Source organism: Chroicocephalus ridibundus, chromosome 3, assembly GCF_963924245.1.
Source record: "Chroicocephalus ridibundus chromosome 3, bChrRid1.1, whole genome shotgun sequence".
NCBI classification, from domain to species: domain Eukaryota; kingdom Metazoa; phylum Chordata; class Aves; order Charadriiformes; family Laridae; genus Chroicocephalus; species Chroicocephalus ridibundus.
In genome coordinates, this window is record NC_086286.1 from 42,448,627 (window position 1) to 42,466,834 (window position 18,208).

At 37.8% G+C, this 18,208-nt stretch overlaps 1 protein-coding gene across 3 annotated transcripts in view; it reads right to left on the reverse strand.

The window, feature by feature from the left end:
• The window catches only part of KIF26B (kinesin family member 26B), a 302,116-nt gene that overhangs the window by 169,410 nt on the left and 114,498 nt on the right, over positions 1-18,208 (reverse strand). For all 3 annotated transcript variants that reach the window (XM_063328903.1, XM_063328901.1, XM_063328902.1), the window contains one exon: positions 12,725-12,891. In XM_063328903.1, the coding sequence (XP_063184973.1) occupies positions 12,725-12,891 (167 nt within the window). The remainder of the gene's footprint in view (positions 1-12,724; positions 12,892-18,208) is intronic.

Here is an 18,208-nt window from a genome sequence, read left to right on the forward strand (position 1 = left end):
TATAAAAAAAAAAAAGAAAAAAGAAGAAAGAAAAACAAACTCACAGGACAAAACCTCTGAAGTACATCTACAAAAGCCACATAAATTAAAAGACTTACTTGTTAATCTCTCACAGCTAAATTAAGAAAATAAATAGTTTACTCCTTTGTTGCAGTTTTTAACTTGTGCGTTGCTGTCTGAAAGAGGAACAGAAATACTATTCCTTGTTGCTGCACCTTCACACACAATTGAGTATGTCTTCCCAGATTGTTAAGTGAGACTATTATGACTCTCTAACGTACCTTCACACATAGCAAGTGATGGATCTTCCCTACATTAAATCTCTTAAAGCCCCCCAAACTATGGTTAACTACAGCCTTTTTTTGTTCAAATATCAATTTTAATTTAAAAAGTATACACTAAAAGAGAACTCTTCTTCATTTCAGCAGGTCATTGCCCTTTCCTAAACATGCTTCCTAAACACGCAGACTTCATTACGATTCTGAGTTTGTCTAGATTCAACTTCCTGCCATTACATCTTGACATGCTTTTGTCTGCTAGACTGAAGAGTCCTCTAGTATCACGTTTCTGTTCCCTGCAGAGGTTCCCTGCACACTGTCAACACATCTCTCTCTAAATCTGTTTGATAAACTTAAGTCAAGCTGTTGGAATGCACGTTTTCCAAACTTTTAATCATCTTAGTGTCTCTTCTCTGAGGCTTCTTTATTTTTTCAGCATCTTTCTTGACTGTGGACATCAGAACTGGACAGAGTATTCTAGCAGTGGCCATATCTATTCCTAATGCAGAGTTAAAGTAACTTCCCTGTCTCTCTTCATATGTTCTTGTTCTTACAGATATTCAAGAGTTGCATTAGCTCTCCTGGCCACAGTGCCCCACTCTGTGCCCATATGCAACTAATTAACCAAAACACACAGCTCCTTTCCATTAAGCGCTTCTCTTAAGCCCCTATTCTGTAAGCATGGTCTACATTCTTTACTATTGGATTTATGATATTACATTTGACACCAATGTAACACCTATTGTTGGCCGAAATAACTAAGCGATCTGTTACTAACAACCTTTCCAACACCACCTGAAAGGTTTGACAATATTTTTCCAGTTAGTGCCCTATGGCATTCTGTATCTCTACAGAATCCCAAGAGGAGCAGTCATTTAACATAATACATAATTTCATGTAGTTTAGTCTGTTTAATGCATTCCCAATTTGTTACACATTGCTGTAATGTATTAATCAAGAATTCAGAGTGTTAACCCAAATAGCTCAGTGAAATCCACATAGATTGTATTGTATGTATATAAAATTGTACTTTATTAACTAAACGTGTAATAATCACCTTAGGAAAAACATTTCAAACCAGTACGACCAACACCTGTTATCCATAATCCTAAACTCATTGGCAACTCATTTTAATTTTTTAAACTAATTTTAGATTTTTTTTAATTGTATTTTGCTGTTTGCCCTGGATCAATGTCATGTCCAGTATTGTCCCTGGAGACTTGGATTGTTCCACTAAACCCTCCTTAAATAGTGGCATATTAGCTCTCTGGTGCTCTCAGAATTCCATGACTTAATGAAATACGTCTGTTTCCTTTCGAGTTTTATTTTGTTTTCCTTCCTTCTAGTCCCCTTCCCATGCATAACTTGATTCAGAAGATATAAGTATTCCTCATTCCTATCAGTTCTTAACTTTATTTCATGAGTTTTGTAATACAGAATGTTTCTCTTCAACTTGTGGAATCATAGGATTATTTTTCTCAGTTTTCATTACACAAGTCCACTTCTGACCTCCATGCATGCAGAGAGAAGTAAAAAAACAAACACCAAGAATCTGAGCGTATGAAACCTAAAGACTCTTAACAACTCAAAGACCCAAGAAATTATCTTTTGTTTTATCCCGTGATGATTTGTGTCTCACTCATGACAAGCAACAGTTGAGGTCTACAGAAATGCCAGGTTTGGAGTGCACATGCTACTGAGCAGTGTCCTATGGAGAAAACCAAAATAAATCAGAATAAGCAAGTTTAAACAGGAAGTCCAAGGCTAATTAACTGACCTGAACTAAAGGTCACAGGGCCTTTGGGAATCTCTGAACAGTACTATCTTGCACATTTTTGAAATATATAGTTGGACATAACTCAGACATCTTTCACCTTGCACAACTACTCAGATATTTCCACAAGATCACATAGCTGAATTAAAGTAGTTCTGTCTTAATAAAAGGTTGATGCTGCTGTGGGAAGGGACAAATATGGTGGAAGATGAGAGCTGGAAAAGGAATAGCTATTGCAATGAGAAACCTTAGATTCATACTAACTTGTTTCTCTTTCAGTAATAAAAAGCAAAAGCAGAAACAGGCAACTTTGAACTTTCATATAGTGTTGATATGCTCCATCCTGGACAGGTTAGTAACTCAGGTTGCATACAGATGGCTTGAACAAGAGACACAATGCTGTCCAATTTTTCTCTATGTACATTTCCTTTCTAATGAAAGGCTGACTAATTTCTCCCTGTATTTGCATACAAAGAGGTATTGAGAAAAGGAACAGAAATAATTTCTGCTAATATTGTCTTTTCTGTCTTTGCCTAGATTTCCACAGTTTTCACTTATTCAGCATTCTTTCTTAGATTCAAAGAGTTTTGCTGTAATTCTCACAACAGAGTAACTAGCTTGGTTCCTTTCTCTCATAGTTGTTGGGATAATAAAACCAAAGACTGCCTCACTCGTTATCAGCAGTAGTTCTTAGCCTGGTTATTCAAAGAAATAAGGATGACTAATATCCAATCTAAGTGAATCTCTTTGACTATACCCTAAAAGGACATTTGAATCCATTGACCAATTTTAACCACAAGAACAGATATCTTAAAGAAACGGAGTCTCTATTGACTTCCTGAAAATAGAAAGATGAATAGAAGAGGCAGACTCTGTCAACACTTTGACTGAAGAAATTGTTGCCAATTCTTTATTAGACAACAGCAAATACACTTAGGAAAAAGCCTCTAGAATTCTCCAGTCATAAAAAACCTCTGAAACTACACCCCAGTCATGAAATCTCAAGAAATGGATTCACAGGAAAAATTGTGTCTGTTAGCTGCAATGTTCCTGTAATCACTTGTTTCCTAAACATGTACATTGATTTTTTGTTTTCTCCTTTAACAAGTCTGTCTCCTGAAAGGCCGCTAGTAGTGTCAAATCAAGAAGCGTGGTAGAAAGCTCTGGAGCCCATGTCCTGTGTGCATGTAATCCTGAGCTTGAGTTATTCAGAAGAGCCCAAAGCAATATATTGACTGACATATGCCAATGGACAACAGCTGTAAGATGGGCGTTATGTTCAATCGACAGCTGACCAAAGAGGTGAGGTTCTAAATCTCTATTTGCTACAATCCACCTAGTCACGTATACAGGTGTACTGTGGTTTTATATTTTATAGTCTTATATTTTATAATCACATCACAGGGACACATATATACAAGCCCAACTGGAAGTTGTCTACCTAACATTAGATTATTTGTCAATAAACAAGTACTTCAACATTTCAACCCATTTTCTTGTTAAAGTTTGTATTCTATGAGCAAGGAAAACTGAAATGGTCTGTATGCATTAGTAATCAGAAGGAAAAGCCATTCACTGGTTGAATAGTTTGCTCTCAAGGTTAAGAAAACACTGACTCTGAGCAGGTGGTAGAGAACTCTACAGACAGGGTAAATCACAGCTGGAATTTCAAGGCTGCTGGGGAAGCACTATAACAGTACATCTTGTAACAGGAAAGCAGTAATCAGAATAAAAAGTTTGCCACTCAACTTCCAGGAGTTTAGGAAAAAGTCTTGTTACTATGGATTTATGAAGGTTAGTTTGATGGTGTTAAGAACAGAGGGAAAAAACAACTGGTGGTGCATATGATTTTCTGCTATAGACAGTGCAACTACATCAATTCATCTTTCTCTCTCTGCAAGCCGAGATAGAGACACTATAAATCAGAACTCTTATGTCAAGGTTTAAGGGAAGCAAGAAATATGCAAAACAGTAAATCAACATGAGGTTGCCTATACTATAGTTGGCAGTCACAACTAGACTAGAAGTCAGAAGATTAATGCTGTCCATTTTTATTTCCACTGCTCTAAGAGTAAAACGCAAGATTAAACACCAGGAGTCTTTGGTAACAGGTGCTCAGGGATTACTGCATATGCTGCTAGCAATTTTTCTCAATGTACATGTCAGGTGCAGGGAAAGGCAGTGCCGAGGGAAGGAAATAGCCTCAGTTCCTTTTAAGTTTTCCTAAATCACTGGGGAGCAGTTGTTCATGTAGCAAGTACTCTGGCACCCTAAAAGCCCTCTTAGAAATTAGAAGGCCAAACCTATCCTTAGTTAAGCTCCCCCTGTGCAATCTATTGAAATCAGCAGGAAATCACAAGATGTGGCGAGAAGTAGAAAATAAGTTACCTCTGTTTTCGCATAGTGTATGGAGAGCTGCAGGAGTTCAGCTTCCATACACCCAGGTACTTTTGTACCGAATGCTCAAAATCATCTAAGAGAATTAGGAATACAAATCCATGAAAAATTGCCTCCTTCCTTAGTAAACCACTAAAATAATTAGTGCCTCAGTGCCATATCACCGGCATCCAATATTCTTCTCCACAATGCAAAGCATTTATCGGTACACAACATCTAAGACATGAGAGTTGCAGCAAGAACAGGGCCGGCACAGTCATTTACAGGTCAAAAGCTTTTTATCTGTAAAATAGCAGCAATCAGTGAGGTACAAATAGAGAAAGCAAACTTTAAGCTAAGGTAACATCTCAGAAACATCAGACAAAGGCCATTGCCAATTACTGAAGGCAGGAAGTGTCTTCATTACCTCCTTCTGCCTCAACAGAGGCTACATAACACTTAGAGCTTCTACAAAGCATGTACACTATATGAAGTAGATTAAGTAGGTGTTTGCATAACTGGCCCTTTTCATTGTAATATAATCAGTTATTGACTTTAGCATCTGAGAGAGATGGACAGTGTTTGCTTACTAGCTAACGAGTCCCTACTTACCGTAAATTTTCATGGAATTGTAATTGAGAAAATAAGCAGTCAGAAAAAAGGAGGGAAAAACTTATATAAATGTATTGTATTCCCAGATGAATTTTTTAAATTTAAAAATTGAACATAACTGATCATATAAAAAGTAATAGCACAAATGAATTCCAGACACAAGTTCACCAGCTTGTGTACATAAGAAAGTAAAAAAAATGATGCAAAGAACTCACACATTTACAGAAACAAAAAGTTGTAACTAAATACCAGATTCTTATAGGAATCAGAAAAATTTTAAGATTGTGGTTTTCAGGCAATATATATTAGAAACAATTAATGTAATGAATTACACTTACAAGACAACATCCATTTTAAAATAATCTCTTAAGCAGAAAAACTTTAATGGTATGTGACCTTTGCTTTACAGAACCAGACATTCATAAGATGGAACTGGGGATTGCATCACAGAGAAACAACATCTTATCTCAAAACTTTCCAAAGAAAAAGGGAGGAAAGGGGAGCTTTGCTTAGAAAATTATCAAGATTTCTCAAGACTGTGAAAGGCTAGTTACACAAGGGACTCCAAATCTTGATGACCATTTCAATAATGACGTTATTCAGTGATTGACATTACCATCAATACAAAACATACCATATGTGGGGCAAGTGCAGATCCAAAAACACTCACCTTGTGCAGTGCACAGAAGCAGGTGTAGCATGTTTCAATACAGACATAACATCAAAGTAACATACCTTTTGTGTATTGGAATTTTAATTTCTCTCTTCAATGGTCAATAAGTTGTTCCTGGATGGTAGTCTTTTACTTTAAATGGTTCTAAATAATTCATTTTAAAATATGCTTCGTCCTGAAAACTGTACTTGTTAACTTAAGGTAAACGTCCCTGTACATCTGAAGTAGATTACTTTGATACTAGGAACATGAGGAGGTTTTACATCCTTTTTATCAGTTACATGCTTTGAGGCTAAGCAGATGGCATGTCCCTGCAACTATAGTATTCCACAATAATCTAAGGGTAATTTTAGCTTATTTCTTTTTATAGCTCCATGGATCACTCCCAAAATCCTGTTTAAAAATCAAGGTCCATTATCTGTATTTTAAGCTGTAAATGAAAGCTATTAATCTGCAGCCAACATATAGTGGATCTAGTTGGCATGAAAGTTCTAATTATTTCTGTTTACAGCCCAATGCCAAATTAAACATATCACAACTAGATTTCCAACTGAGGTCTGAAAGTGTATACACTTCGTTAAGTTTTTGTTTGTGTAAGAGCAGCATGCAAGCATCCAAAGATTCAGACACCATGGTTTCACCCATATACCCTACACAATTCCTGCTGGAAATTGACCTAGTCTGGAATCCTGTTGCTAAACTTTTTTGTAACCAAAAGATAAACTGATTCAAACAAAAGTGCCATGGAGAATGTGTCAACTTTGAAAAAAAAAAAAACCAAAACAAAAAAAAACATCACCAACAATGGAAATTGTTTGGGACCCAAGATAGAACTACCATGCAAAATTAGAGACCATTCAAATACCTTTGTTTGCCCTCATCTAGGTGTGCCACCTAAGTCCTGATATTTTTTATTGTGTATCAGATCATTGCCTCCACCACTAGGCACTGGCTATTCCTGTATGTAGCTCACACAGTCTTTCCTGCCAGGACATTTTTATTATGTTTACATCGAACCATAGAAAAAGAATATTTGTGCCCCAACTGCCAGCCTTCTTTGGCTTCAGGAGAGTCAAGATTCCCTTTTGATTGGCATGTACTTTATACACATGAAATAACACCAGTAACAGGATGTAGAAATGGCCTGTCAGTTAGGGCTCTCACAGCAATGGGGAGCACAGAAAAGCAATGACTACGAACACAGATCTCCTACATGTCTGATGAATGTTGAACAAGTATGGAAAAGTTTTGCACTCAAACCTAAGTGTCCGTGTCAAATATTTGTTTCACAGTCTTTCAGGTTGACTGAGATCATTGTGATTGAAATTTCCTCCACTAGTCATCCTCAAGACAGGCTTTGAAGGTAGAAATATTTGTGAAAATGATTTACAGATGTTTTAAAACTTGCTGGCAGCATTCCTATTGAAAGACCGTCTGTGGATCTTTTATCTTAATATTCTTCTTTTTATGTATTTCTTATGCAGTATATGATAAGGATGAGAGAAAAGAGTAGAAATTCTGTTCAGACTTGTTAATATATAGTTCTTCAAAATGTCTGAGAGACTGACCACATTAAATTCAGCTAATGAAAGAAAATCCTGTTGGGTTCTGCAAAGTTTAAGACAGCAAGAAACCAAAATATGTTTTCACCTAAGTCTCAGAAAATAATTTTCTCTTAGGCATGTTGAGGTCACCACTATTTGACATCGAGGACTTCTCAAGCAGTGCCTAAACCAGTGAACCACTGCAAGGCTTGAAAAAGCAGTTGGGTCCACCACTCTTCAGCACGAAGAAACATTGTCCTCTGAGTCACCTGCAGTTGTGACAATTTAAAAACATTAACTTCAACAGAACTTTCTTCGGAAAGGCACAGAGCATGAGACAAGCAGCTTTCACTCTCTAGCAATGTTCACAATGCTCTCTTGAGAGGTCTCTCAGGCCTTGGGAGCACCAACGCCCTGGGTGCGCCCGCACAGCCAGCTGTGCATCTGCACAAGTTACAGGAGTATCAAGAGGAGATTCCTGACCTGGCTCCACATCAGCTAGTGTAACGCTTCAGCTATACCAGTTACAGTCGGACTACTAACACAAATCAAATGTTTCTCCCACAGAGCTTCCCAAGCCAAAGCTGGGCTCTGTGGCACAGGAATACCCACTACAAGCCATTTCTTTCCCTACTAGCTGTTTCTTTCGAGTTTTTGCTGCGCATGTCCCAGTAAAACCTCTGTTGCAATGCCAGGAAAAGTTCATTTTTGTGAACTTCCCCCAGACCTCCAAAAAATTCAAGCCAGGATCTCAAAATGGTGTGATTAAATTGAAACAATATACAGTCTTTAAGGAAAAGTCCCGGTGTTCCTGGATTCTAAGCCTTTGGGCTGTAAGAGTTTTCCCTATATGCAGAAAGATTGTGCAGACTGGGTCCTTACTTTAAGTTTCAACAAAAGTCACATAGTATTGCACCTATAAGGAAAAACAGCAAACTTCAAAAGTTGTGCAATGATAGTTTACCACTATGTATGCAAAAAAGAGTGAGGCATAAGATTCTGGTGTCTCTGGAGTGCTAAGTCATCAAAACAGCACAACAGCTTTAACAAGAGCGTCCCACAAATAGCATCCTCATATAATCTTTGTAGTTCATGCAAAATGTACCAGACTTTTTAAAAATATTCAGAAAGGATTCTCAAGAGTGGAAGGGAAATCTGTGGAGCATTCAGCAACATTTTGAACACAACATTCACAATACCCCTCAAGCAGTAAGGCACTGCCTCACCTCCTCCTCCACTAGCTGCCAAACCACACAGGGATGGAGAATGAGTGTAGAAAGGGTCACCATCAGTTTTCCCAAGAATGGAGGTAACTGTAACTAGAGCTTATCCCATGCTGAGTAGCTACATGTCAGTTACATATGAAGCTAAGGTTTTCTATTCTTATTTTGTCTCAAAATAAGAAGTTTTTTTAAAAAATCTGGACATTTCTGCATTTCATTTGAAAAGCATGCCTTGCTACATCTACAACAGTAGCATTGTGTGGCCCTGCTTAGTGTTTAAGCTGTATAAAGACATGGAATATGATCCCTAGAACAGATTTTTCAGGCTACTTTCAAGATTATCTGTATTCCCATTAGGCTCAATTAATCCAAATATGACTATATCTGATTTCAGACTGAGGCAGGCTTTTGTTCAAGATACACTGTTAGACTTCCTGACCAGCAACAGGAAATGACTTTCAAGACTACCATTTAAAAAAAATCTGCTTCTCAAAAAATTTTATGTTTTTTGAGTCCCAAAGTGAAATGGGCTTTTATACTTCTCCTTTGTCCTGATGCAATAAAAGTTTTTCCTCTCCAAGAAAGAAGCTTACTGTGCAGGGGAAACAAGGAACAATACCAAGATCCCCAAAACCTTTAGGTATAGTAAGGACAACTGAAAAGCTTTGGTCCAGTTTTGACTTCTAGTTCCTGCACTGTGCTATCACTCTTTGAGAGACTGTTGAAACTCTACAGACCAGTCACAACAGAGAAGTTTTACTCAGAAGGGCAGGTTTGTTTATGGAGTAGTCAGGCCAAAGCTGAAGTCAGAGCCCCAGAAGTTTTCTCCATGTAGAAACCAGCATAGATAGGAACAAGGTTGAGCACAATGCCCCTTGACCTGCTAGAGCTTCACAGAGACACCAGGGAGACAAGCAACAGAAGGTCCGTCCTTCAGATCTTTGTCTCCATCAGCACTGGCATATACTTCTCCCTTAGCTGGAGGTGGCACACTCCAACCTTGTCCTTGGAAGACACAAGGCAGGAGGCTAGTACACCTTAGACTGCAATGGCTCAAAAATGCAGTGCTCTTTATGATAAAGATCCAAACTGGCAGCAAAAGCTAACTCATGTAAAAATCCTAAAATGCTCTGCAACTTATTCTTTTTGTGTAAAGAATCTTACTATTATTTCACATTCACTAAATGAATTATTGTCATCACAAATATGTACTAGAAAGAGGGAAGATGATGCTAAATTAGCATGGATTAGAGGATATCTGAGACAAAAGTGACTGATAGCCCTGAAGAGAAAGGCAAATTTGGTGCATGTCATTAAAAGTGTAATCGATTGATTTCAGTTTCTGTGTCAGAACCACCATTAGAAATTCATTATTCATACCTGTATCATCTAATATTCATAAGCCTACCAGTAGAGCACTTTGGACAGTTTTCACTGTTTCTTCCTTTAAAACATTCACATACTGTCCCATGGGAATCCTGACATATCATAAGTTCTCTTGCAGTGAAATCCCGACAAATGACAATTCACAGAAGTTGCAGCCCTTTTAGCTGGCTTGGAAACTTGTCAGCTATAGATCATGAAACATAACAGTCAAGTACTGATATAACTGATAAGTCTCTTGGCTTTTCAAAAGATTGAGAGTCACTGTGGCCTTCAGACACTTCTCCGTGGCCCAATGCCAGCTGTAGGCCAGTCAAGTGAGTATCACTGTTGGACTAGAAGTGCCTGAAAACAGAAAAATTATGAGCTCCCAGTATTCCACTACTGATATTCCTCAAGTAATTACACGCAAAATTCCCATGGATGCTTTGACATTTCCTCTAGACTATAGCATTTTAGTTAATTGGGTTTTTTTCCTGCAGATGGATGACTTTTATATCTGAGCCTCATCTGAGGTTTGCTTTGCTTGTTAGGGAACTCAGAGTAAAATACTGTGGGGTGTTATTCAAATTTCAAAAGAATGTTTTCTATTCTTCTACTTCAGATTCACATTCCCTGGCTGTGTAATAATTTCTTACTTGCTGACCATGAAAACATTGTATGTGACGCGCATTCGAAAAAAACAGGTAAGCTGGTAGTCACTACTCCATCTGCCGCTTACAAGCAGAAAAAGCAAAAGTTTAAAATTCATGTGCCTGGTACAAATGACTGTTTCATATTGTAAACAGCACACCATGTTAATGAATTTGACAACTACTGCCTTCTACTTTGTATTTTATAATACACATACATGTGGGTTCTTACACTTCTTACTCCAACTTTACAAAGATGCAAATAGACACATAAGATGCAAAAGAAAAATTAATGAGATCCATGTTTTGAAAACAAGTTGTGGATTTTCTTGTTAAAAGGTCAAGCATTGAACAACTGAATTGGATACTTCCCTCTAGTGGGAGGTGTCCCTGCCCAGGGCAGGGGGTTTGGAACTAGATGATCTTTAAGGTCCCTTCCAACCCAAACCATTCTGTGATTCTGTGATTTGCTGCTTGAACTGTCAGCAGATGATATAACTTGAAGTTCAGAACAAAACTGACTTCTTATATAAGTGATATTAACCTAATTATGCTATAACCCAAACTAAACCAGGCATGTACGTCTTGCTAAGTACAGTTTAAAAATAAGCAGCCTAAACATGAGAACTCTGCTGGGCCAAGCACACCCAAGAATTCACACCATCAGCTAGAAACAAACAGAGTTCTACTTAAAACATTGTGATTTACACGAGGGATTTTGAGTAAATTTAATTAGTTTCCTACATTTCAGCAGAGTATATTAAGACCAAAATGAATTCTCTCAGCATAAAACAGTGAAACAATGAAAAACAAATGAGTTGAGCCATCTTCATAAATTAATTCATGCTAAAATATGTGCTAATCCCAATCTGCACTGCAGTTAGATATTACCATATGAGTTTATTCAGCAATTTTAATTTAAACTGCCTGCAGTTAAACAGAAAAGGGCAGCAAATCAAGACCACTGTCATCATTCACATTTGCTATTGCAGCATCACATCTGTAAAAAAATGGCAGAGCTGCCCCAAACTATGTTCACTGGGTCTTCTAAAATGCTACTCTTAATCCTTTTACATGATTCAGTTATTGTGTGACAGTGATTGAACATATGCAGCCTTCACGTTTGTGAGGGAAAACAGAAGAGGAAAATCTTTCCAGATTTACAAAGTCCAATAACTTTATAAGCTTTTCATTTACCTTAAAAATAAAATAGAATCATGTGGAATTAATAATAGTTGGCTCTCTAAAGGGTAGGAATTTAATCGGAATATGACTAAGGTGTTCACTCAAAAGTTCACTCCATATTTTGAAGTTCAGATCTCTCACTAGATTGGATTGGAAGTGCTGTAAAAATAGCTTATTCTCTTGTTATTTCATTACTTCCACAACTCTTCCCCAGCCAATCTTCTAATTATTGAAAAGCATTAAAAGACAAGGATTATTTCAACTTCTTCAGTTACATAAGGATTCAAGTAGGCTAAAAAGATTACGTTCTGCAAAGGGCATATTTCTGCACAGAAAAATATTTCTGTTGTTGATAGTGGATAATTCACTTATTAGCTGCTATGCCCATTTAACAAACAATTTTTATGAATAAATTAATAAAGACAGCCATAAGGTTTTTAATGAAACTTTATCAAGATTTTTTGAAACATTTTTGAAACCTTGTGGTTTTTGAAACATAAGGGTGAGTTTAGACCCTTAGGTAAATTCAACAGCATGACAGGAACAGAAACTGAAATCAGTAACCTTAACTTTCAGCCTGAAAGTGGAAATATTGGTAATTTCCCTAGATGGAAGTAAAATTCAATAAGGAAGCCTGAAAGTTGCCTGCAAAATAGAACTATCCACTTTCAGTTGGCTGTACAATTAATTGCCTATCTCAGAAAATTACTTGGATAGGCCCTTCTCATTCAGGGATACACCCTTCTAAAAATGTCACTAAAACAGGTATTATTCTGGGAGCACAATCACACTTTAACCCAAATCAAGAGTTAAAAAGATATTTTACAGAAGAGGGTAGAAGTATCATCCCCATCTTACATACAAATGCACACAGATGGATTATACAATGTTTTAATGGTAATTCAGCAAGTTTGCGGTAAGTATCTATAGCCATGTTTCAACATGTGTGCTGTAGTCTGTCAACCCCACTTCTTCACTACAGAATCATCTCCTTTGAAAGAAATTACATTTCCAGAGAAGGAAAATCTAAGAAATCTCTCTTACCTGGCAAAAAATGATGCTGCCACCGAAGTGCCTGTGGATACTTCACTGGCAACATATGTGCTGTGGGAAGCAGGGAAGCTGTACAAGGAGGGCTTATCTGCATTGTAGCGGTTCAATGCTGCTTCAGTCAGGCCCTCTCGACTAGTCTCTGTCATAAGCTGAGATATCTGAAGACAGAAAAAAACAAAAGTGTTATCAGCTAAAGCTTGCTAGCTGACCCCTCCTCATCCAGAAGTGCCTCTGGGTTGCAGACGGAGCAAGAGGGACATTTCATTCACTACATCTTTGCTGCTCTGTGAAAAAGTTTATTGCTTCTGTCATGCTAATCTACAGTACTTTGGCTCAGCTCTAACCTTGTCTGAATTAAAACTAATGGAATAAATTCGTCCCGTCACTAGAAATGTCCCTAATGTCTATGGGTTTCCATCCATATGGAAAAGAAAGTAAACCATAATCTTTGCTTGATTTTACTTCAGGATACAAGACAGACATCTTAGATATGTGTAAGATATTTATATTTTACATCAGGGGAAAAAAAAATACATGTGTTTGCCTTTGTAAAATAACACAGCACTAGTGTATTAAGTACTTTTGTTGACCTTTCTCCAGAAAAGCCAGCAAACAGCATGGAAAGGAGTCCCTTGGGATCCTAGACTATTTATCATCTCTGGAAAATTGGGATCATTACCACTCACTTTCATTGGCTTTCTTAAAAGGTTTTAAACATCCCATGATTTCATTCTTCTGATGGCCCATTTAACATTTTTTCCCCTGTTAGGATGCCTCATCTTAGCTTTTCGTTGCCTGGGAAAAGAAATGGAGTTCAATCAGACTCAACCCAGCTCTTCTCAAATAAACTGAAAGATCTTTATTGACTTCAGAGAAAACTGGGTCAGCCCTATTGAAGAATCTCCTCAAAACTGAATTCACTTTCTTGACTATTACTTCTGCATGAATTTACAATGCTGCAATACCATCTATTGTACTTCATTCCTAAAAATTCCTAAATTCCTAAAAACTTCCCTTCCCTCATTTCAACCACAAATAACTTTTGGTCACCAATACGTGTCACAAAATTGCAACATATGCCTAAAAAACCCACTCCCAAATTATTGCTAGCTATCATACATGGCATTGCTTCCGTCCCTCTGCGAAAAGGTTGCATGCCCTCACCTGTTCAATTTCAGTTGTCATGCCTATCCTTATCACCACAGTAACAGAACATCTTTGTGAGACATATCAAGAAAAGTACTTGAGATCATCCTGTAGTTCTTTTTCTGCTTAGGCATGCTTTATTTCAGCTGTTAAACATTTCAGCTATTAAAGGCAAAGTTGAAGAACTGTGATTTGTATTTGGGAGAGGAAAAGACATGTTATATAGCAACATTTTTTAGGCCAACTAACAAGCTACCTCTGTTTCTTTTATAGAGAATTGTTACCCATTCTACTATGGCTGAGAAGATAATCTAAGAGTTTATTCTTATTGTACATATTTTTTAGGCCAATCAACTGTAATACTTCTAGAACAAGTATGCTAAACATACTTCTAGAACAAGTAAGCCACTCTATTTTATGAGGAACCAGTAAACTTGCCGAAAGTGCCCCTATCATGTTAGTCATACACTGAGCCTTTCTAATTTACTGATTCACTATATTGAACGATCAGTGCTCTCAGAAGGCTATAGCTGAAATCCTGGACTTAAATCATCTCATACTACTGTTAAAATACAAGAATTTAGGCTGGCTGCCAGGATACCTCCCAACATTTCCAGCGAGCAGGCAGACATTTGTTCTTCAGTGTTCTGCTAACCTATGTATGTCCACTTGGGGCATCCAATACACTTGAATGCACTAAGCAATAATTTTCTCAAGTCTTCCATAAATTTTGCTAACTCAGCTACTTATATTTGCAGGGATCTAGCACAAGATTCTGCCCACAAATTATCCTGAAACCAATTTCATCACCTACCATCTTTGTAACTGCTAAGCAGACAGATTTAAAAAGCTCTCCCTTCAGAGCAGAGAACACTTACAAACTTAACCTCATCTTAGTCCATCCAATTTATATACCTGAAATCAGGGATGTACCATCATTAACCAATTGCCATTGCCGACAGTGTCACCAGGAAGTGCTACTCACTTCCATGGCAACCTGGCAGCAGTTAAGTCGATAAATTAATTTATCTCATCTGCAATCTCAATTGCAATCATAACCTCCCCATCTTCTGCCAAATAAAGATTTGCATCTCCAAATATGAATTTCCACAGCCAGTGCAGCACATTTCTATTGGTGTCAGATCCCATGAAGTTGCAAGATGGTGAGGCCTGAGAGAAGCATTTCAGCCAACTGCAAAACAGGAAAGGATTTGTGTGTCTCGATGTTCAGGACACCCAGAAAATGTCCATCATGATGTGGGCTTAAAAGCTGTAACTAAATGGTTTCTGTGATTACAGACACTTTCAGGTGATCCATGCCCATACCCACAAGTCCTATTAATGTGAACAGCACAGAGAAAACAGAGCAATAAAAAGCTTCAAACTGATTGTGGACATTTCCTGGCAGCTATTACTCTCAAGCTTCCTCAAAAGCTGATTAGATGCTCGGCTCGTGAGCTTTTGAATAACTAGTTCTTAAATACAAGCACTCAAAAATAATCAAATCCTCACTTACCAAAGAGACATAAGAAAGATATAAACATAAACCATTCCCCCTCACCTATGCACTCAGAGAGAAATAGATATTAGTCATCAAATGGAATGTTAATGCTTTTTAATAAATGGGGATGAAGATCTTATAAAGCCTGTTTTTAGGTCACATTTTCTTATAGTAAAATGCAAAGGAACTTAAGCTGGAAGTAATCAAACATATTTACAAACTCTGTATTTGTGGAGTACCACACTAACCATAGGACATAGACAGAAGAGAGATAAATAACATTAATTTTGGGAATTGCATAAACTATGGACAAATGCAGAATGGGATTGTTTCTATATAACTGTAGGTTTTCAGTAGTACTGCTATTTTATCACGTGTCCTACACAACAGTCCAAGTACTACAGGGATGGTCAGCCGCTCAAACCACAAGCTGCAAAACATCTGTATGGTACTGACCACCAGAGCCTGCTGAAGAGGTAGCAGCTCTCCTTCCTCTTCATTCACACAGCTTGCTTTGTTGCAGAAAACAAGAAGCTACTGTTGACACTGATATTGATGTATTATCTGTGAAAAGCAGCATTCCAGTGTAAACAGACATGTCAGAGAGCCCTCCCAGAGCCGCCCTGGATGGACACTCACAATGGGGCATGTTGAGCTTGTTGAGCACCTTCTCGGTCCTAAGGGTCCAGCACCACTGCCCCTGTCCCTACCCTACACTGGCACACTTCCTGGGCAAAAATCCATTTCTCAGTGTGAGCTCTCACAGAACTAAACTCTCAAATGCACATACTGTCTATCCTTGAGCTCCAGTGATTTACTCTCTCTCTCAACAGGGACACTTCTTAGTTGACAGTGTATTACAAGGATACCAAAAAGGGAACATACATTATTTTACTTAAACACAAGACATAGGCAAATTAAGACAAAATAAAAACTGAGTTAAGCCACAGTCCGGGATTTCTAACCTAGGAATGGTTTCCAGTTTTAGCACTTGCTTACATTGTCGGTCGAAGTGGAATTTTTCAACAATGAAATATCTCCAGAACCAATAAAAGCTGAAATATTTCCCTGAATTTCAAACATTCTACTGTTCTTTATCTGCGAAGCCTGCAACACCACTTGATGTTATACAGTTCAAAGCCCACAAAAATACCTTGTGATACTGCAGCACTCATAACCTCAAGCAGAACATCAGGTTTTGCTTGAACTAGTTCCTCAAGTCACTCTGTTCCTGTCTTTTCCTTATATCAAAGCAAGAACAGCATAACAAACTAGAACTTCATATTTAAGTATGGAATTGTCCCTTTTGTCATGTAGACAGTGGAGATGAAGGGCAAAGACAGTGTTATGCCAAACTCTGGGCCAGGCTGGGAGCCTTTTTTGTGTCTAGTACTTATCAGAGTATTGTTTATACTACACAAATTTGTACATCTGGGTCAATCCACAGGCTGAGTACCTCAACAGACACCTAAACACATGCCAACAATATTTGACTAAAAAATCCTCATGTATTCCCAGAGTTCAATACATATACATAGTGGGCAGAAAGAAATCCAGATAATTCATATATCGAGAGACTACTTACTTTGAGTCAGCATTTCTTTGTTTTCCCTCATAGATTGGGGAGTGTAGAAATAATTTACACTATTATACTGAACTGAAGAGTGGGCTTTGGAGGTAATCTTACCGTCTCATTTACTTTGTCCTCCACTCACAGTACCAAATTATCCCTTTCTCCTCTGACATTGCTCACTGATGTTCACACACACACCAACTTGAGTAAATGCACTCAGGATATATCAAGCATTTAAGGAAAAATGCTCATAGAACAGACATTTCCAAAGCTCTTAGAGAAATTCTTTTTTCCCCATCCCAGTTCAAAAGGCATAGTCGAAAAAAACCACACTTTGAACATTAACAAACTTAGGGATGCTCTTTTTTTTTTTTTTTTTTTTGCCTTTCCACCCCCCCAGTAACATATCCCTGGCAAGTACAGTTCACGTAAGTCTGCCTCTTCAGTGTGACTGTCTCTCTCACCAGATACCATTTCTGGATTTAATGGGGAAAAGAAGAACAGATTCCTCGATTCTCTTCCCCTTCTCTTCTGTGAGTACCCACATAGCATATACATGAGGTTTAAGATCGGTTAATAAGATATATTTTGAGAAAATCCTTTATTGAATTGTTGGCAGCACATCACTGCCTGGATAAGCAACAAAAAGACAAAGCATGGAACAACGCAACCCTTCATGCCTCAATAAAAACCTTTTAAGTGCACATGGAACAAGACAGATGTCCCTCCCAAGGCCCCATTTTTTTCTGCTGTCTCATAAAAGCGAGGCATCCATTAACCTCCTCTTTCACTGCTTTCTGACAGTATATAGCAAGAGCTGGAGATAAGTCATGATTTAAATTCTCTGCTTCATAGGAAAAAGATGGCTCTGCAGTTAAACCTCAGGTGTCAGCCAGGATATTCCAGTTAGAGAGTCACTCTGTGCATCAGACTTGCCATCATGCAGTATGAGGTTAATTATATTTATGTAAGGGCATTCTACAGCCAAGCTCATTAGTGTTTCTAAAGCTTTTAACTGAGGACTCCCAACTGAAATTATTGTACAAATGGAAGTTAGTATTTATGAAAGATGCGAAACATCCTTTTCTCTGGAAGTAGTGAAGCATTCAGGAACATCCCCAAAATCTCATTAACGTAAATAACTGACAAATGAACCGGATACACAGAAATGTATGAAATGTATCCATTTCTGAAGTCAAATTCAAGATACAAATCTGTGTCCAAAATCACTATAAAGCAATCCTCAGTGCCCAGA